Source organism: Nipponia nippon, unplaced genomic scaffold (assembly GCF_047370975.1).
Source record: "Nipponia nippon isolate SJK-2023a ecotype South Korea unplaced genomic scaffold, ASM4737097v1 scaffold_1, whole genome shotgun sequence".
Classification (NCBI taxonomy): Eukaryota; Metazoa; Chordata; class Aves; order Pelecaniformes; family Threskiornithidae; genus Nipponia; species Nipponia nippon.
Window position 1 is genome coordinate 66642279 of NW_028262290.1, and position 20717 is coordinate 66662995.

At 46.5% G+C, this 20717-nt stretch overlaps 1 protein-coding gene across 1 annotated transcript in view; it reads left to right on the top strand.

The window, feature by feature from the left end:
* The first annotated feature begins 1123 nt into the window (after positions 1 to 1123).
* The window catches only part of NR4A3 (nuclear receptor subfamily 4 group A member 3), a 29931-nt gene continuing 10337 nt past the window's right edge, over positions 1124 to 20717 (top strand). The window contains exons 1-7 of the mRNA XM_087758299.1: positions 1124 to 1521; positions 4032 to 4196; positions 6811 to 7697; positions 9917 to 10046; positions 11009 to 11181; positions 16545 to 16744; positions 17952 to 18130. Coding sequence (XP_087614425.1) covers positions 6813 to 7697; positions 9917 to 10046; positions 11009 to 11181; positions 16545 to 16744; positions 17952 to 18130 — 1567 coding nt within the window. The 5' untranslated portion in view covers positions 1124 to 1521; positions 4032 to 4196; positions 6811 to 6812. The remainder of the gene's footprint in view (positions 1522 to 4031; positions 4197 to 6810; positions 7698 to 9916; positions 10047 to 11008; positions 11182 to 16544; positions 16745 to 17951; positions 18131 to 20717) is intronic.

Genomic DNA, 20717 nt, shown 5'->3' on the forward strand with positions numbered 1-20717 from the left:
GCCAGGCTGGTGGGGCGAGAGGCGGCGGGCACCGAGCGGGCGAAGCGAAAGCGCCGCCTCCGCCCGCCCGTTCCCGGCGCCGCAGCGTCCCGGCCCCCGTCGGTGGAACTGGTGCGGCGGAGCCCCTCCGTACGAAGCACAAGCACAGCAACGGCCGTAACGGCCGCAATGGCAACGGCCAACGGCCCGGCTGCCGGCAGCGGAAGTCAGCACAGCACCGGGGACGGCGGCGGGCGGCCGCTGCCGGCGGAGGCGGCGGGGGAGCCAGCCGCCGCAGGCTCCGTGCCCCAGGCAGGCAGGCAGGCAGACAGACAGACAGACAGACACACGCCCGGGCCGCTCAGCTCGAGCGCCGGCTCAGAGCGGCACCTTCCACAACCTGCTCTTGGCTCCGGCGCGCTGGAAAGTTTCGAAAGAAATGAAAAGGGGGGGGGGGGGGGGGGGGGGGAACAAGAAGAAAAAGAAACAAGGAGAAAAGACAAAAAAACAAAGAAAAGTTGGAAAGAGAAAAAGAAAAGAAAAACGGAAAAAGAGGGAAAAAAGTAAAAGGGGAAAAGAGGGAAAAAAGTAAAAGAAAAAAGAAACAGTTAATAAATCCTCCTGAAAGTGCCACTAATTAACCAAGCAAAGCTTTTTCCCTTGAACCACTCCAGTAAAGAGTTGCTACGTTTGCCCAACACCACAACACGATCGCTGTTGATCTTAATAATAATAATAATAATAATAATAATAATAATAATAATAATAATAATAATAATAATAATAATTTTAATCTGTCTTGGGAGCGACTCGCCAGGCTGCGGCGGGCAGCCAGCCCCGAGGCGGCCGCCCGGCCACCCTGTCCCGCTGCCGGCGGCGCGGAGCGGCCGCTTCACCCGCGCCGCACGGCTCGGCTCGGCTCGGCTCGGCTCGGTGCTGCACGGCGCGGCTCGGTGCTGCACGGGTCTGCACGGCGCGGCGCGGTGCGGCGGGAGCGCGGCGCACACACTGGGGCGGAGGGGGGGGGTCAGTAGCGTCAGGCTCCCATGGCGTCACTATTGACGTTTCGCATTCCAGCCGCTCTATGGAGAGGCCGCTAGGGCTCCTCTCACATAAATGACGTTCAGAGAGAGGGAGCGGGAGAGCAGCGCAGAGAGGCGCCTCCGTCCCCTCTCTCCGCGCAGGCACAGGCGCACCCCGGGGCACTCGCACTCGCACCGGGGACGCGGGCGCAGGTCCCGGCCCGGCTCCCGCCGCACACACGCACAAAGGCACAGCGCGGCGGCGGCGGCGGCTCGGCATCCCTCGCCCGCCCGGCCGCTCCCTCCCTCCCGCCCTCCGCCCGGGGACGGGCTCCTGGCTCCTCGGGCTTTTGCAATCCTTTTCCATGCCTCGGGATAACGCACCCTCCGGACCTGCAGCCGCCGGGAGTCGCCGGGGTTTTGTGTCTCGGGTCCTGCCGCTGGACAGCGCCTACATGCGCCTTTAAGGAAGCGGGCACCTACAAACTAGATGTAAAGACGGAACCTCCACAGCAACCGAGTACGTATACGAGCGAGCGGGAGCGGCCGAGAGAGAGGGACGAGGCGACGCGTCCCCGCTCCCCGAAAGTTGCGCCGCCGGGGTAGATGCTCGGGAGATGCCGGCGGCGGCCGGCGCGGCTCAGCGACGCGCTGCCCCGCCGGGCTCCGGCTGAAACTTTTCCCTCTCCTTCCCCCCCGCCCCGCCACCCCTGGATGCTCGTTTTGCCGCTCGGCTTCCGAGCCTCCCTGCCGGCTCAGCAACCCCCGCCGTGCCCGGGGCACCGCAGCCCCTGCCCGAACGGGAGGGCTGTGGCGGAGAGGAGCGGGAGCCGGAGCCGGTGGTACTAAGGTATTTCTGCTAGTTGTTGTCATGGAAATGATGCTGCCGGCGGCGGCGGCGGCGGCGGCGGCGGGGAGTTCACAGCGCCGGTGATGAATGGCAGTAATTTGTCTCCTTCCTTTAACCGCGCTTGGGAAATAGGTGGGTTGGTTTGCCCACGTTCGAGTCGTCTAACGGGGACGGCGGGGCAGGTCGGTCTCATCTCACTTTGGGAGAGAGCAGCCCCCTCGGCAGCCCGAAAGAGCTCGCCCCGAGAGGTAATTGCTGGAACGTGGCATGTTGTATTGAAATGAGCCGGGATCTCTGCTCGGCACGTCTGCCCGGCATCTGCTCCTCGGAAATGTGCGCTTTTCCCTTCGGAGGTCAGAACCGGTAACGAGGGGCTGCGGGGCCCGGGCACGGGCGGGGCGGTGCGGGGAGGCTGGGCTGCGCCGCCGCTGCCCCGCTCCCTGCCCCCGCCGCGACCCTCGCTTTTTTGCCTTCTTGCCTTGGGAGCTGCGGAACAAGTTTCGGTCTTGGAAAGAGGAGAGAAAGCGCGGGCGCCGGGTTGTGATAGTATGTGGGGGGCCGGTTATCGGGACGCCATTATCGCGATACTCCGTCCCGGGCGGAGATGCGGCTCACCTTAGCGAGGCTGGTTAATAACGCTGCTATTTAACTCGCGATTTTTGGAGACGGTGGATCCCGTGCGAGGACATTTCCCAGGGAAAGGGCGGAAAACGCGGTTTTCTGTAGGGGGGGTGGTGTGGTGGGGATCGGATTTTTTTCTCTAGGGGGGGGGAAAAAAAAAAGTTTGGGAATGAATCGCTAACTTTTATCCAAGCCGCTTCAGTCGATTACATTCTTCGCCCTATTTTTCTCTCCTCCGTGGAGACCGTTGTATGCTGGAGTCAAGCCCCGGTAAAAAACAATGGACTAAAGCAGACCAGGCGGTTTCTTCGGAGGTGAATCTCACGCGAGCTCGTGGATATTTGCTGGAGTGACCGTGCGGCTCGGGGCGATCCCTTCCCCCTTCCCCCCCAGAAAAAAAAATCGCGACCTAACCGGCGGTGGAAATCGAGCTCGAAACTTTTTAATTCAATGGAGCTTCCCCCTCCGCGGTCCCTCCCGGGTAAATGAAGGTTTCGAAACTCGCCTGAAGAAGTCACAATCACAATGGAGTATTTCACGGTTTCCTCCTCGTATTACAGGGTGGGGAGGGGTGTCACTCGGGGCTGAATGTAAAGTGCACGGAGGAAGAAAAGAGCTTTGACAAGGGTAGTTATTTCCTCCTAATTTACAGCCCTTACGGCTCTGCGCTCCTGGCTCGGGCGGCTGCGGGCCGGGGGGGTGGTGCATGGTTAAAAGCCCGGCGAGTGTCTCTAGGTAACCGGCGGCCCGGGGGGGGGAGAGGAGCCCCGGGGCGCTCCGCGCCGAGCGGGAAGCCGCCTCGCCGGAGCTCGGGAGGGAACAAAACCCTCGGGAGAGAAAGGGATGAGCTGACAGTCACTTTACATCCCAGGAGCTGGGGAAGGGGGGGGGGGGGGGGGGGGAATCAAAGGCGAGGGGCGCTGGGAAGGCAAAAGAAGAACCGAGGAGCGGGCGGAGGAGCCGCCGGGGAGCGGCTCCCGTGGGCAGGGGCCGGCGCCGCCGCGCATCCCCCGCGCTGCCGCCGAGCCCCCGGCCGTGCTGGCGGCGGGGCCGCGGCAGGCTGACCGGGCGGGCCGGGTACCCCTCAAGTCCCGCTGCTACCTTGCATAGAAACTTCCAGCCCGCCGCTGACCGCCTCCCCTCCCCAAAAAGCAAGAAAGTTCCCGCGGGGAAGTGGACGCACGGGGATGCCGCCCCGCTTCTTGTAGCCACCCCGCCGGGGGGCTCTCCGCTTGCCTTCCCCGGGCTCCTTGCTCGGAGCACAAACCGGCGGCTCCGGTGTCCCAGCCCGGTGCTTTCTGCCTTTTGTGAGATGAGGCAGCGGGAGCCGGCAGAAAGGCGCTCCCCACGCCGGCTCCCCCTTCCCACCCGCGGGGCGAGGCGGGGGCTCGCCGTGCGAGCGCGGGGGAAGGTCCCCCCGCCCCCGGTCCCCCCCCAGGCGCTCCGCCGGGTGTAGCGGGGGGGGGGGGGAGGGCTGGGGGCCGCCCCTCCGGGCACCACCGCCCCTCCGGGCACCGCCGCCCCTGACTCTGCCTTCTTCTCCCGCCGCCGGCGGACAGAGCCCGGGTCGGAAGAGCGCCCCCCGCCGAGGCCAGGCCCCGGACCCGCCTCCGCAGAGAGGTCCCAGCCGGCACCCACCCCGCCGCCGCCGCCGCCGCCGCCTCCCGCCGCCGCCTCCGTCCGCACCTCCAGCCCCACCATTCAGCGCGCAAGATACCCGCCAGGTAAGCTGCCGCTCCCCGCCTCCTCCCGGGCCAGGAGGAGGAGGAGGAAGAGGAGGAGGAGGAGGGAGTGCGAGAGCTCCCGCCGCGGCCCCTACCCTGCCCAAATCCCTGTGGCATCACCGGTCCCCGACGTCCCGTAGCGGGGCGTTTAAATCCCACAAGGCAGCGCCCGCGTTTGTCGGGGCTTTTAGGGATGCGCTGCCCGGGCAGGTGGGGGTGCGAGCCCCCGGCCAGAGACGTGCCGGGCTCCAGGGGAAAACGGGTGGGATGTCAGCGCCCTGGCGAGGAGCGCGGCTCGCTTGGCGTTAAACGGGGCATCCCTCACGGCAAGCTCTGACAAAGACCGCAGAATAATAAGGTCGGAGCTCTTGAATGTCCCTACCCTGATTTTTTTACCCATTCATTTGGGCTCTGATGACAGGTTGCTCTTCAACGCGCCTCCTGTGGGGCTTTTTTTTTAATACTGTTGGGTAAAGAAGAAAAAAATCCCAGGTTATTTACTTTGCTGGGTAATTAATATTGGTGCCCTAAGTGGAAAAGTAGGGGTTAGAATTAGTCAGTCAAGTGCGCTGGCAAAGGGCGAGGTAGGAGGAGTCCCGCAGAGCCAGGAGAGACCAGACCTTTAGCTTAGGGATTTTTTTTTCTGTCCTCAGGTCGGACTTATTTTAGACTTCTGTTTTCTTATTCCACTTTGCACGGAATTCAGTGACATAACCCTGTTATGCTCAGAAAAAAAGCAGAAAAAAAGCATAACGAGCCGTTTCCCTGAACTCCTGCTCATTTTCTGAGCTAGCAAAAAAAGCCTTTTTCCTTCGTAGGGTTGTCTATCAACACATCCACTCGTGACATTATCTGTCCGCTCACTCAGTTGTGTTCCTCAGGCAGCTCTCAGCAGAGGTGCAGGGAAGGAATTTCTTTCCCTTTTTATTTGATTAAGCACTGATCACCGTGTTTTAACAGACGGTCCTTAAACTAACAAATGATAGTAGTAGGACTTGCCATGAAATGTGTGTGCGTGGAATGGCATGGACAGAAATTGATAGGGAAAAAAGAGAACGGTAGAAAAAATACATAAATAACATTGGGAGGCAAGGCTTGTGAAAGGGTTGTCCTGCTTTTTTCTTTAAGCAAGTAAGATTTACAAGCAGGAACGTCTTAATTTCAGAAAACAGCACTATTTTTTTCTCGGTTTTTAGTGTTTTCTCGAGGAGAATGAGCTGAATGGTTTGTGACAGTACGATAATGGAAATCTGGTGCTCAGTTTAAATATGTTTATCTGCAAAGCAGGCAGGGAAGAATTAAAAGTTGATTTAACACAAAATTATTTGGATTCCTGCATGCCAGGCTCAAGTGAATATTTTAAAATTATAAGTGAAGGGAGTTCTTAAAATTCTGAGGAAAGCCCCATTATTTTCAAGGCAGCTTTTTTTACTATGAATTGTTTCTCAAGTGCTTTTGGAATATAAATTACCACAATTAAGAAGAGATGAACTGCACTTAATTTTGACATACATTTTCTCCATATTTACTTTTCTTTTCTCTTTACAAGAGAATATATGCTCCTTGATGCATTTTATTCTTCTGCTGTGGAACCGAAATACAACACGCGCTTTTAGCTTGGGTTGCAAATTTGGGGCTAGAATCTCACAGTGTTTAGTCAGGCAAACCTCAAATGGGTTGCAGAATTGGGTCCATTATTTCCTGAGAGCGAGAAAGGAAACAGCAGACTGGTAGGAAATGTAAAAGAAAAAAAAAAATCTTTATAGCCAGGCACTGTGTTGCTTCAACCATCGCAGCTATCAGTGAACCACTTTAACTTTTATGACTAATGGATGCAAACAATTATATTAGCAGCCTCAACCTTGCTTTCCTATAAAAACAGAAACAGAAATACCTGGTACTTTTCCTCTTACATGTTTGCAAATTTAGGGATATGTTGTACCACCCACTTTTTTTAGCAGCATGTTACCACAGGTAAGCCTTAAAACTACCAGTTAGACAGCAAGCTTAAATTATTAGCTGACCAGAAATACGCTTCAAAGGCCCAGAGCTGAATAAGCAAAATTGATGTTTGCAAGTCCTAAGTAGCAAACGCTGTGATTTGAGTCGTTCCTCTGACACGCAATGCAGATGCTGTTTCTTTTAAAATAAATATCATTTTTAATATTATTCATTTGATAATCTCGTTTACCCTTCATGAAAATTTTATGGCACAGTTGCACGCATGCAGAGATAGATTTAGAGCCATAAACTGTTTTCATTCTGCTTATCTAATTCTCATTGACACCTATGTATATTAAGCTGCAGATGTAGGGCAGCTTGAGATGGCTTCTTCTCTCACTGACACTAGTATAAATTTGAGTCGCTCCCGCGACTAGATGAGAGCAGGCTCCCTAATACCTAATGCTTAGTCGATCCCCAATGCATATTTCTTGTTGAAAGGCAAAGACTCGAGGCTAATTTTTATGTCCCCTGTCCAGGCGAGAATGGGAGTCAGGTGTCTAACGGAGCTCCGTGAAATGTGGGAAAGCTTTTAGGAAAGAAGTTCACGAGGGCCTGGGCCGCAGCCTCAACGCACTGGGCTTGTTGTTAATCTTCCCCTTTGCCCTTGCAGATATGCCCTGTGTGCAAGCGCAGTATAGTCCTTCACCGCCTGGTTCAAATTATGCAGCTCAGACCTACGCGTATGGCTCGGAGTACAGCTCGGAGATCATGAACCCTGACTATGCCAAGCTGACCATGGACCTGAGCAGTACTGAAATCACTGCCACTGCCACCACCTCCCTGCCCAGCTTCAGCACCTTTATGGAGGGTTACTCTGGCAGCTACGAGCTCAAGCCTTCCTGCCTCTACCAAATGCAATCTGCCTCCTCCGGCCAGAGGCCCCTCATAAAGATGGAAGACACCCGGCTCTCCTCGTACCAGCCCTCGCTGCCACCCTCCACAGACGAGGGGATGCCCAGCACTTCCATGTACTTCAAGCAATCTCCGCCCTCCACGCCCACCACACCCGGCTTCCCCTCTCACCAGAGCCTGTGGGACGAGCCCCCGCTGCAGCCCACGCAGACCTGCCTGCCACCCGGCCACCTGATGGACGCTGCCCCCATGAAGACCGTGCCTCCCCGCTTCCCCCTCTTCCACTTCAAGCACTCGCCCCCCCACACGCCGGCCGCAGCTGCCCACATGTGCTACGACCCTGCCTCCCTGAGCCTGCCCCTGGGCTCCGACAGACCCGCCGCCAGCCAGACACCCATGGAGAGCCATTCCTACGGGCTTCACCTGGCCAAAAGACCAGCCACCTTAGCCTTCTCACCGCTCGGCCTCAACGCAGCCACCTCCAGCCTGATAGGTGAGAGCAGCGGCAGTGGCAGCAGCGGCCTCCCGTCTCCACCCAGCAGGAGCTCCTCGTCCGGGGAAGGCACCTGCGCCGTCTGTGGGGATAATGCCGCCTGCCAGCACTACGGGGTACGGACGTGCGAGGGCTGCAAGGGCTTTTTCAAGGTGAGAGCTCTGCGGTTTGCTCCCCTCCCCGCTTCCCCCAGCCTCCCCTCCCTCCCTGCCTGCCCCAGTACGCTCCTGGTCGTCGCCCGGGGGCTCGGGGGCATTGTGTTAGAGCTCAGAGCCCCCCAGCAGGGCATGATGGACACCCACCAAAGCTTTCGAAGAAGGCCAAAGCAAGCCCTCCGTAGGATAAAAGGATCAGCCGGTCTCGGCTGAGAAAGGGCCGTGGCAGTGAGCTGGGCAAACCGCGTCCCCAGTCTGCCAGCATCCCTCAACGGAGCATGGGTCACGCCTCTCTGAGCTATAAACTGCATTTGTTCCATAGCGAAACTCACCTGGAATACATCCAACCTGGGTTTTGCTCAGTCACGCGTTCCAATTAAACCTCATTTTTAAGTGAGGAAAGAAATCCAGAAATCGTAAAGTCCGCTATTTTAGTTGATTGCAGCGGTGCCATTTGTTGTCCTGGGGCAGCTGGGGTGAGGAGGGCCGGAGGGTCGGTGCCCGGAGGAAACCGGTTTCATGGATGGGACAAACCCAAGCCCTTCTAGTTTTATTTGCTTGCTGCTGCGTCGTTACTCTTCAGTTCAGGAGCCCAGTGAGTCCCCACCAGTGGAAAGCTGCTTGCAGAGCAGTGACTAAGCACTGCACGGGGTCCCGGTGCCCTCTCTGTAATGGAGAAGGCTTTGCAGCTGAAGAGCTACACAAATAACTTACACACGTCAGTTTCTCGGTGGAAACTTTGTGCTTATGTTTTTAAGATTTGAATACCTTCTTTTCGCTCTTAGATTTGGGCGCTTCGTAATTTCCTCTCCACAGACTGAGTTCAGATTCCGGTATTATTTTCAGATTTAGCTTGTTTGAGTGAAGAACTTGGGGCAGACTTTTAGGGGGATGGGTCTGGGCAGCAGGTTTAAGATTTGATGCCTTTGGGGTTGATATGGTATATTCCTTCCTGCAAAGACAGCAGTCGTGCCCCTGTTCTGGTAAAAGATACGATGGGAACAAAAATAGTCCAAAAATAGTTAGGGGGGAGGGCTCACAACACTTTTTTTATTGTACACAGAGCTGCTGATTTTACTTAATAATAATCCTTTGACAACATGGTGAAATACACCTCTCCTGTAAAACTCATTTGTTATTTAAATATCATTAGAAAAGGAAACACAAATAACCTGGAAATAGCAGCTCTTACGGGCCTGATCCTGCCCCTGTGGAAATCAATAGCATATCCTTGACTGGGAGCGGTATCTAGAGCTTATTCTGCAAAATTAAACAGATTTCAGCTCTAAAGCACAATGAACAATATTTGCTGTGTTTCTTATATTTAGTACATTGAGGCTGTTATTTCAAAAGGAACACAAATTATGAAATAACATTTTTCCATTAATTTAATTGCAGTGAAAGATTTAATGTTGAATGTTGAGCTGATGAATTTGTTCTTGTTCTGATGTCTTTCCTATTAATGTCTTTTTTTTTTTTTTGGTGCTGTGTTATTTATTGATGTATCTTTGATTTTAAGCATGGAAATACATAATACATTTTTTCATCAATATTTGTTACATTCTGCCAAGGCTTACCAGGTTTTTACAAATTTTAAATTTATTGTATAGTTTGAAGATCATTTGAGAGTTAATTAAATGTATGTAACTACAGTATAATTCTGCCTATTTTTTTCCCAGGGCAGGTTGGCTTTTCCAGAATATTTAACTAAACATATTTTGTAGGGGTTTCTGGTATTTTTATTTTTCTCCCTGATGATTTTAATGGCTAACCAAACCAGTTATTGTGGTATTTGACTAACAATAGCGATAGCAAGAGAAGTACATCGCAGATCATTTTGATTTTATTTTAATAAGGTCAGCAATAATCAAGGGAATGAACCAAGTAGAAAATTGTTCCCAAAGGGATATTAAAAGCGGAGATAATCTAATCCCCAAAGGTAGATGCGATGACCTGGTAATTTCAGATATGATTTTATCATTCAAAGTTGCCTGTCTCCAGAGACTTGCTTCAGAACAATCCTAGATGATTTTCATTGTCAGCAGCTAACACTAATAAAATTGTTTTTCCTGGAGGCTAGTGTGTTAGGAAATTAATTTTATCTAATTATATGAATTGCACTGTCGCTTTTCATGTTGTAATTAAAACACATTTTGTCAGGTTCTAAGTTGTTCAAGAAACGATCAGTTTACTATTTTTGTGTTGCATTTTCGCAGAGAACAGTTCAGAAAAATGCAAAATATGTTTGTCTGGCAAATAAAAACTGCCCAGTGGACAAGAGACGTCGTAACAGATGCCAGTACTGCCGGTTTCAGAAGTGTCTCAGCGTCGGCATGGTTAAAGAAGGTGAGGACTATTGCTATTATTATCCCAGACAGTGAAATATTACGTTTAATGAACCTGCGTGTGTGTGTGTGTGCGTGTGGACATGGATGTCTTTACAATGAATTTTACAGTGATGGGATTCATAACTCTACCCCAAAATATGTGCATTTGTGTAAGAATGCATTGATTTTCTTCTTTTCACCCATATTATCATATCCAGACTTTAGACCCCAGAGTTCAAGAACAGCAAGGTCACGAGAGGATAATTTGACTCTGGCCAAAATGTCTCCTTTATTAACTTTGAGCGTTGCTCGATAATGCTGTTGGCTTCCTCCTGTTATCTCACCGGGGGCTGCACTGGATTGTGTGCATTTCGACATAGGATCTTGTCTCATTCCCATAAGCTGATTGTAAATTTGCAATTAATTTAAATGGAAACAGGATCAACTCATTAGTCTCAGTTCTGCAAATATTGAAGTATGTGAGTAATGCTGTGTGAGCAGTCCCATTGCAAATACTGACATGGATAACAGAACCTATATAGTGTGACCATCTTTTTTCAAATCCTTCAAGAAAGCTAAAATTACTTTGAATTTGCCATTTAAAAGGTGCACCAGTAGTAGGAACATTAGAATTTGTGTTTCACATCCAGTGTTCTTTCAGCAGTAGAGTGTCTGTGTGTGTGTGTGTGTGTGCATGGGCACACATACACGGGCGCACAGATGTGCTGCAAACCAAGTACAAACACTAGGAACACAGCTGGGCTTTAAGTAAGCAGCTACATTGCTGCTTATGATCATAGGTCTGACAATTTTGGTATCATTTGTGTTCCTTTCCAACCAAAGGCATTTTCAGCATATGCTAAAAATGGAGAATGCTCTTATTTTTGCTGGGCTGGCCACCATAAGAAAAGCAGGTGTTCATTCTGATCCGTCGTTTGCTGGTATCTTCACAACTAATTCCCTTGGTTTTTTTTAACCTAGTTGTCCGTACCGACAGCCTGAAAGGGAGAAGAGGTCGGCTGCCTTCCAAACCAAAGAGCCCCTTACAGCAAGAACCCTCTCAGCCCTCCCCGCCTTCTCCTCCCATCAGCATGATGAACGCCCTCGTACGAGCTTTAACTGACTCCACGCCCAGGGAGCTTGACTATTCAAGAGTAAGCCTCACTTTTCTTTGCCTGTTTGTTTTCCACGTAGAAATGATTTGTGAACTGCATTTCTACTTACCAGATGGTTTGCTCAAATGAAGTTAAATGTGAAATTTGGATGAGGGTAGAAATTTGTCCAGCCAGCCATGTCTTTTCATGGTAGGTGGACAATGAGGGGAAAGGAGGTGCAGTAGAAATTAGTGTTAGTAACTATTCGTCGTGAGGATCTCGATCACAAAGTTACCTGCAGTATATTCCATGGTTGAGTGAAAGCAAAAACGCATGGATAAATAGAGCGTTCTTCTTGCAAAAGGCTGTCCCAAAACACTAGCAGTTGCAATACAACTGATTAATCTACCATACTCAGGAGCAGTACTTATATGTCCAGTATCTTAATTTCCAGGTTCTGAAGGCTAATGTCTAATAGCACTTCCCTAGTAATCAGATATAAGGGTTGTGGAAAGTAATACTGGATGGATAGGGCCATTTCTATTGAAATCAACAGGAATTTTGCCGTTATTCAAAGGGGACCAGGGTCTGGCTTTGGATACCCCAGCCTGAATATTTCTTCAGTAAAATTCACATTTGTAAAACAAACCTTTTAAAATCAAAATTCTAAAAAATTATCACAGCAAAGCTTTACCAGAGATTATATATTTTTGTAACCTTGTTCTTTAACGTATCATATTCAACATTTAAATATTCATGGCCTATTTTGAAAGGTTAAAAAACTGTTTCATAGTTATTAAAATACAGCATTGAAATGGCTTGTTAAATACATTTTTAGGCAGGTTGATATAGGAAAAGAAAAAAAACACAGCTAAGGAAAAACAAGATCAAATTCCTTCCCCTTAATGAAATATGATTAAATCTGAGGCTGTAAAAAATACAGCTGTACTCAGACAACATCTACATTGGCCATTTATCACTTGTTGCTAAGTAATATTTAATACTAAAACATATTTGATTGTGATTATATAAAAATGGCATTATTCTGTTTTAGAATATACTTACATATATCATTTAGCAATTTTAAGCATGCTGTAACATCTTTTCTTCAAGCTAATCTGTAAGTATACAGTCATGTAATTTTCCAAATTGTTATTAAGAATCTAGCTGTTCAGCATCTGACAGCCTTTGGGGGGAGAACGCATTAGCCATATTTACCCGTATTTTAACTTATCCAGAATGTCTCAGGGGGTCATTCTGCAAATACTGAGGTGTGTGACGAGCTGTGCTCTTTGCCAGAAATCTGCTGGGTTCCTCAGAATTACAGGCGTATAATAGCCCAGGCCATGAAAGCAGTATCTAACCATATGTATTTATTTATTTATAGATACAAAGTTCTTCTGCATTTACAAAAAACTGAATGAAAACTGTGTATTTTGATGTGACTTTTTTCTTTGTCCTGCAGTAATGATTTCTCTTTTAATGAAAACAGCCCATAGATCTAATTGTTGAACAATTCTGTTGGACATTACAGGAAGCATATGATTGGCAGTAAATTAATTTAGTCTTGGTAGCTAAAAGATTAAGTATGATTGTCTGTTAGGACATATTAATATCCGAGTTTTTCTTTACAATAAAATATATAATAGTCTGTTATGCTCAGCAGTACTGAAAAGACAAAAATATGCTGAAAGAAATTAATAGATTCTTATGTTCTTCATAAACCTTACACTTATTTTGAAAAGTTAAGGGAGATCAGAAATAAATGCTGTGTAAAAACAGATTAACTAAACGAAATATGCAGTAAACACACTGCCATGCTAAAAAATCCCTTTGAAGGATTATTCCGTACCTGTACAGACTAATTTATGGCACATTCAGTTAGGCCGTGACCCTGCCGTGCACCACAAATGGGTAGATCTGGAAACCTGGCTTTGGAGTCAGTCCTAAAATTTCCGCAGACACGACCTTAATGTTTAGCATGGTCTTCATGTTTACAAGCCATAACATCTTGACCGTCTTAAAAATACTGGTAAGAGTTTCAGAGAGGAACGTGTACCCCTTCCCTCCAAAAAAACCTACACACATGCACAAAAAAACCCAAAACAAAACCGAAAATAAATTACATAAGCTATGAATTTTAAACCAAAACAGATTGGAACTGGTTCTGTTCAAAACATGGCTACTTTTCATTTCAGCACTGGTTTTAACTTACCAGTCCGCAGCAATGGTATATTTAGGTACTTGGTTTCAAAAAGCAATTGCTAGGAAGAGAATTTGGTTTATGAACTCTTTAAAGGCCAAGGGCCGCAGTCCGGTCTCACACCTGTTTTACTGGTACAATTCCATGAGTTTACACTTCTAAGTAAGTGAGATGAGAAACAGACCCTATATCTTGCCGTCCTTATTCATGCAGAATAGCCACCAACTTAAATAGAAATGTTGCCTTTTTGGAGGGAGAGAGCAGCTTTTAGGTAATAATCCCCCCCTTCCCCAGCCACAAAATTAAGCAAATATCGGGGCTTTTGGAAAAACAATCATCACTTCTCCTCTGTGCAGAGAAGTTATTGTTAGGCTTTTGCAGCTGTAGCAGTTGATGAAGGTCTGATGAAAGCAGGCAAAGGGTAGAGCCAGGTCATGCTATCAGGCTTTCCGAATCGCTTTAGATATACCATACAAGTTAATGTTGCTTGCTACATGTGCAACCCCCTCCTTGAGTAACAGTCGGGTTTCATTTAATTCCCAAAGGAGCTCTGAGGAAGGGAGTAAGGCAGAGCTTTGTCTTCTGGCTTTCTCCCGGCGTGCCTCCAGTTTGCACAGGGCAGGTTAAGAAATGCATATCCAAGCCCTTCTGTACCGTGGCCTCCTGACCAAGGGCAGGCTTACCAGCTGTCTTGGTCAGAATTTAGGTCAAATATCACCTCTTCTCAATGAAATAATCATGGAAAAAACCCACAGATTTTGGTGCATAAAACAGAGCCATACGTATTGTTTGGGGTTACTTATATACTCATAAGTCTGTTACAAGTAAATAATATTTTACTTCAGCTATTCTTTGTAAGTGCTAACTCTTTGTAGCTAGCAGCTAAAAATTACACAATTCCATATAATTTTTTATCTTTCTTCTAAAATCGGTCTCATGGGCTAAACTGTAGCAACAAATACAGGTTACAATTTTTTAGATGCATTTAATTCAATTAAGTGTCCCGCGTGGGGTATACCGTACTGTAGCACTCATAGTTATGTGACACAATGCAGCATTCAGCTTCATTAGAAAATGTTAAAACTTTGCCTTACTTTGTCAAAGGAATGTTGTATAAATATTGGGAGCAAATTAATACCTGACATAATTATGCTGACTTGTGATGAGTTATATTTAGAATGAACTTAGGGTAGTATCTTTTTTCTTTTCCTTTTCTTTTCCTTCCTCTTCACTGATCAAAGGATCAAGAATGTGTCTTACCTTAACAGTACCTGTGGTGAGGCAAGAGTTTCCATCAGCCTTTTCCATTTCCCCATGTAGAAAGGAGGAGTCGTAGCTCAGCCCCTGTGCAGCAAAGCACATCTCCCAGAGCCTTCAGAAGCTGAAGGCCATGAATGGGAAAAGCCCGTCTACTCACATTCACGCTGTCTTGGCTTTCTCCCCAGCTTCATTTTAAGAGGGTCCAGAACATGCAAGGTCTCTGGAAAAGCATACAATCCTTTTCTACCCACTAATGACCCCAGTGCATCTTGCTGCAGTCCAGTGCCGGTAGTAGTTGTTTCATGCTGCTTGAGCATCCTCAACTGCTCCCTTCAGTTGGGGGACTGAACACATAAATGGTGCAGCATACAGATTTTTCTACCGCTGCTCCCCATCCTCTCTGTATTTTGGCCTCTACTTGCTTCACCGTCACAGGATCCTTCGGACTAGCTGGGGCAGAATTTGTCTGCACATGGATTTTATCAGAGAGATCACATGTGTTTCACTAGCTGAATAGGGATGTGAGCTGGAGCTTACCATGAGAAACTCATGCAGTTAGTGTTGGGTAAGCAGAACAGAGTCATGCAGGGCTAGCACTGGTACCCCAGATATGGCCAGAGGTCTCTAGGATTGCTATGGTTCTCCAATCAATCAGCAACTCTGACACTGTCCCCTTCATCCCTTACCTACCAGCAGCAACCAGCTCCGACTAGGACAGGCAGAGATCAGGACACCTACCTGAGAAGTTCTGCTTGCTGCCGCCGCTCTTTTCTGCACAGAGGTGTCTTTTGGGTTGCAGTAAGCAACTTGGGTGATATCTGCAGCCCAAGTGGCACGCCCGTAATAAGGTCCTCCCAGCCCGCTGTTACCAATCGGGAAAGAGATGTGGCTCTTTCTGCTTCCACTCTGGCTTGGGGAGTTGCTAGGGAGACCTTTAGGCTGACAGACTCAAGCCCTAATGCATGTGGAAAGGCGTTTCCAAAGGGCATGCACACTTTTTTCACCCATGGAGACCACCCCAACCCTTCCTTGGCTGAGTCCCAGAGAGCGTGAGTATGAAGTCTCTCCCAGAAATAACCCACAAGATGCCTGATGGGGAGGATGTTATTACAATAAATCCCAAATCATTCAGTTCCTGCTCAGAAAACCAGCAGCGCTTTCCAAGCACAGAATCGGACTAAGCCACGAAAGCTCTTGTTGTATTTTCTGCCAAGAGAAAGAGAGCAGCGTCATGGGAGTGACAGGGATCCACTGCTGGGGAAGTAGGAGATATCAGGGAGGGAGCTGTCAGAGGGTCACGGGGAAGCTGAGCAAGCTGAGCCTGTCGAGTGGGTGTCTGGAAGAGTTATGGCCACATCAGCAGGATAATAGGTTCTCCTGAACCTTAAATGCTTCTATTTGAAGGGTAAGAGGTGATATGGGGCAGCTGTTTTACTCTGAACCAATTCTGTATTCAAACGAAGCAATGCTGCATGTGTCAGATAAAAGATGATTTATCTTACATGTCTCCATCACTGTCAGATAAAATGCAGTTTGAGAGGTTTAGGAAGAAATCTGCATTTTGGACATACTGAGACAAATTCATCAATGGGAAGTGTTTAATTGTAGCAAGTTAAGTAATATTCCTTTTCTAGTGTGATAGAAATTATCCTACCCACCAGGTTTCTGTTTCTGTTTACTAATAACATACAGGTACTTGTAAACTGTGATACGTATTATAGTTTATTTATAAATTTTAAACAATTTCTGTACATGTGGAAATATTTTTGCAATATACCTCTGAACAGTAAAATGCCTGTAGGTAGCCAAATAGGTAGATAGATGTAGACTTACTTATTATGCCTTTGATAATAATACCAGCTTTGCCACAGAAGGAAATATTGTCGGGCAGGTAATGCTGTGTGTTTCGCAGAATGCCCTTAAATGCATATAACGTTGCTTTCTGTGGCTTTCATTTTAGTACTGTTCCACTGATCAGGCTGCTGCAGGCACAGATGCAGAACATGTACAACAGTTCTATAATCTTCTGACTGCCTCCATTGACATAACTAGAGGCTGGGCAGAAAAAATCCCAGGATTTACTGACCTCCCAAAAGAAGATCAGACATTACTCATAGAATCAGCTTTTTTGGAGCTGTTTGTATTAAGACTCTCCATCAGGTAACTATTTATTTCATTTCCTCTTAAGCTGATGTGAAGAATTATCCATCTAAATATTTTTAAGGAATAAATATGGTGCTATCTTCGAACATTGTCAATTGTACCAAAAACCCCACAAAACATCAGCAATGTCTGAATCCACAGGATATGGTGTTTAATTTGTTTTACGCCGCAGAAAAACAAGAAAGTGATTTAAAAAGAGAGCATAGATCTCACTGATGTGCTTCTTTTTATTTGATATACCCCATCCTCCTCTTCCATAGCAATCAAAATTGATCCTCGGGTACTATTTGAGCAAGATTGCTTCATACTCATCAGCATAAACTACAGAAAAGCACCTTCAGTATGAAAGATTTTCCCTTTTCCCTCTTCTTCTGCGCATGCACATCTTTGTCATCTGTTTTTGAAAGGGATAAAGAAGCTTTAAAATCTTGTTCAGATTGTTTTTCTTCTTAATACCAAGTCATTTAATAGAGTGAGATGCTATTTGTCAGTCTGGCACTAGTTAAGACACTTTACCAAAACCACTTTCAGGGACTGGGGAAATTCCAAACTGGTGATTTGAATTATGCCCTTCTTTCTTTAGCTTGAAAATGACCCTTGCATGTGGTTTTTAACAGGGATATTGGCAATAGGGAGGGGAAGGAGCGGAGAGCTTGGCTGTAATAGCTCTCTTACAGACAGGTTTTCACATAAAAGAGTTTATGATGTTATGTGTATTGTGGTGCATTATTGCATGCATTTCTTTCCATTGTTTTTCCTTACCAATTTTTACAGTATGAAAAACGCAGATGAGACTAAGTAAATGCTGAGAGTTGCAGAATCTCTTCTTTCTCCGGTTTTTATTTGTTTTGTATTTCAAAATGCACTCACTTAGTATTCCTTTGGTTCAGACATACAGTATTTAATGTAAAATGTCTTCTCTGTTTATGCCTTTGGGCAGGACCAAAATCTTAACTAATTAGACAGTCTACACCACATGCTACAGCTAACCTCAGGCTTATAACTCTACCAAGTAAGCAATCATAGAAGCTTGTTTGTTGTACTTTGGCCCCAAGGGAGAAACATATTGTCAAACGTGAATGTCCACATATGTCTCAGGATAATATGCCTTGGATTTTAAATGACAGACACTTCAATACTGGTTATGCATTTTGCTGTAAAGTAGAAAATGCATTTCTAATTTTTTCAATGATTTTTATTTGAGGTCTGATACTGCTGAGGATAAGTTTGTATTCTGCAATGGACTTGTGCTTCATAGACTTCAGTGCCTTCGTGGATTTGGGGAGTGGCTCGACTCTATTAAAGACTTTTCCTTAAACTTAAAGAGCCTTAACCTTGATATCCCAGCCTTAGCAAGTTTATCAGCTCTAACTATGATTACAGGTAAGTGCTCCTTTGTTAATAGAAAGCTTCAGACTCTAGTGCTTTGCTTTAATGTAGATTTGAGCAATTTCAGTTAACTTAGCTATATTCAGGGTAAAGTGAATATGATTTTTAAGCGTTGTAATGACTGTACGGAAATTGTGGACTAACATTAGGCCATCAGATACCCTTGTTAAAATGTAATCTAACGCTCTATTTCTTCATGGTTTCATTGTTTTCTTGGAATAGTCTCTAAAAAGCAAACTGCTTCCGAGCAAATTGTGTAGCTCCTACAAAAACATTCAAAATACTTGCTGAATTCACAGAAAAGCCTAATGAAATGACCAGAGCTAGGTCTTCTCTGTAGGAATACTAATATCAGGGTAGCTCAAGGGCTAGAAGCCATGCAGCTAGTATAACTCACCTCTCAGCAAGACAGCTAGACCAGAAAGAGTGCTTCACGAGGGCAGTCAGGCTGCTTTTGGTAGCCAAGCTACTGTAGGTATTCCATGTACTGCTTTTTTGAGAGAGAAAACTGGAGAATAATAAGAAAAAAATCCTCGTCTGCAGTTGCACGAAAGGTTTTGGGTGTGCATGTGACCATATCACCCCTTCTGCCTGCTGGGGCGAATAGCAGGAAACTAATGTCAGAATCTGCCAAATGTGGACAGTAAGTACAAAACGGGGGAGCATAACCTTATCGAGTGTGATTTTTCTCATTCCTGAAACAACAAAGCCCCTTGAAGTACACACTGCATGCCTTGGGCTTCTTGCAGTTGAAGAGGCATGGCAGATGGAAGCAGGAAGGGTTGGGAGGAAGGGTGTCTGACAACCATATAGCAGAAGTCAGAGCAGCAGTCATCTCTGCTGAGAGCCTCACACTCATTTCAGAAAAGCTGGTAGTACGAAAGTGCAACTGTGTCATCAGTGTGAGACAGGGCTTCAGCGTGCCTTGAGCTGGATCTTCCCAGGGATGCTATAAGCTCCACTGGGATGGATATTGATTTCCTCCTGCATTTCAGGCATCCACCAGTTTGCAGGCGGTGGCCTCAACAATATCAGCTGCAGTCTTCATTTTACCTAGGATGAGGTGATGCTAGGGAAACACTGAGATAAAACGCTCAACGGCAAATGTAAAAACTGTAAATTGGCCAATTCCTGCTGACATTTGTGGGGCCAAGACTTTGGCTTCAGAGTTTGCATGGTACGTTTCCTTCCTGCGTGTGGGTGAAGGGTTAGCATATACATGTTCTAGCATTAACTCTCTGCTTCTTAAGAAAATGATTTTCTGTTTTTTAATGAATTTCTGTTCATTTTTTCTGTAGTTGGAAAGGGTGCATTAAGGTCCAGATTCTGGTTTCTTTGATAAAACACTTAAGTCCAGAATAACTCATTGGAGTTGCTTTGTTCTGTACGAAAAAATTTCAAAATGAGTGATATGTTCAAGTGAGAAAGAACATTCCCAATTTATTTTTTTACTCCTATATATAAACATCCACTGACATGTGTTCATGCATGCTTACATATATGTATTATACATACATATATATGTGTGTATGTATATACATACCTATATACATACACAATGTATACATGTATGTTTATGCATTTAGATATCTATAAATCAAGGACAGGTGCTGTCTCTCTCCATATATATTTACATACAGGCATATATGTTCACATATATATAGCACATATCATTGATTTAGATTATTTACTAGATATTAGATATGTCTTTTTGAGATATTCTTGATGAGCTTCCTGGAGACTGAGAGGATGCAGGTCGATGAACAGGATCCCCAGCAAGCTGTCTAAGTGAATGTAGTAAAAGCTATTGTACAGGAAGAAAAGTTTTTCTCCTCGCAAACCCATGCCCTGTTTTAACATGATAATTCTTTGTTCAGTTAGACACTGTTTGCTTGCCCTTACATGAAGAGTCAAAGTTCTCCAGTGGCTGGCTCAGGTCATCCTAAGAGGTTTAATAGAAATAGGTTTTAATTGATAATGCCCCACATTTCTTCCTTTCCTTGATAACAGCCCTCTCAGGAGTTGGCTATGTTGTGCTGGTCTTCCCAAAGTTTCTAAACAAATGGAAGTAACTGTTGCCTTTAAAAGGAGAGCATTTCTGTCCATAAAAGCTTCAAGGTTTTCTGTATTTGTCAAGCTTTTCTTGATTTTCTCATCTCTATGAGATGGTGCTTAAAATTAATGTTGTTTTCTGCTTATTCTTTTATTTTATGAGGCCAATATATCTCTGCCAATTTGCTCTTAAGGACAGAATATACTTTCGTGTGATCTAAATCAGACTGAAGATCCTCTGTCTAGTGATTTATATTCACAGGTTTCAGATCTCCAAGGGCAGCTAGCTAACTTAGGGACTCAGCCAGAAATTTGGCCACCTGAAAATGGATAGTATTGTATAACGATGAACGATATTCAAAAAAACTTGAAAGAGGAAATTAGGTAATTATGGCTACATATGAGCACTATGGGCTCTATGAGCACTACAGCACAAAATGCTGGTGGGCAGGGTTCTTTTGAGACTTTCTCAGTGACAGTATATTGAAATTTTATATTCAGGAAAGCCTTCAGATTTGCCTCTGGTATT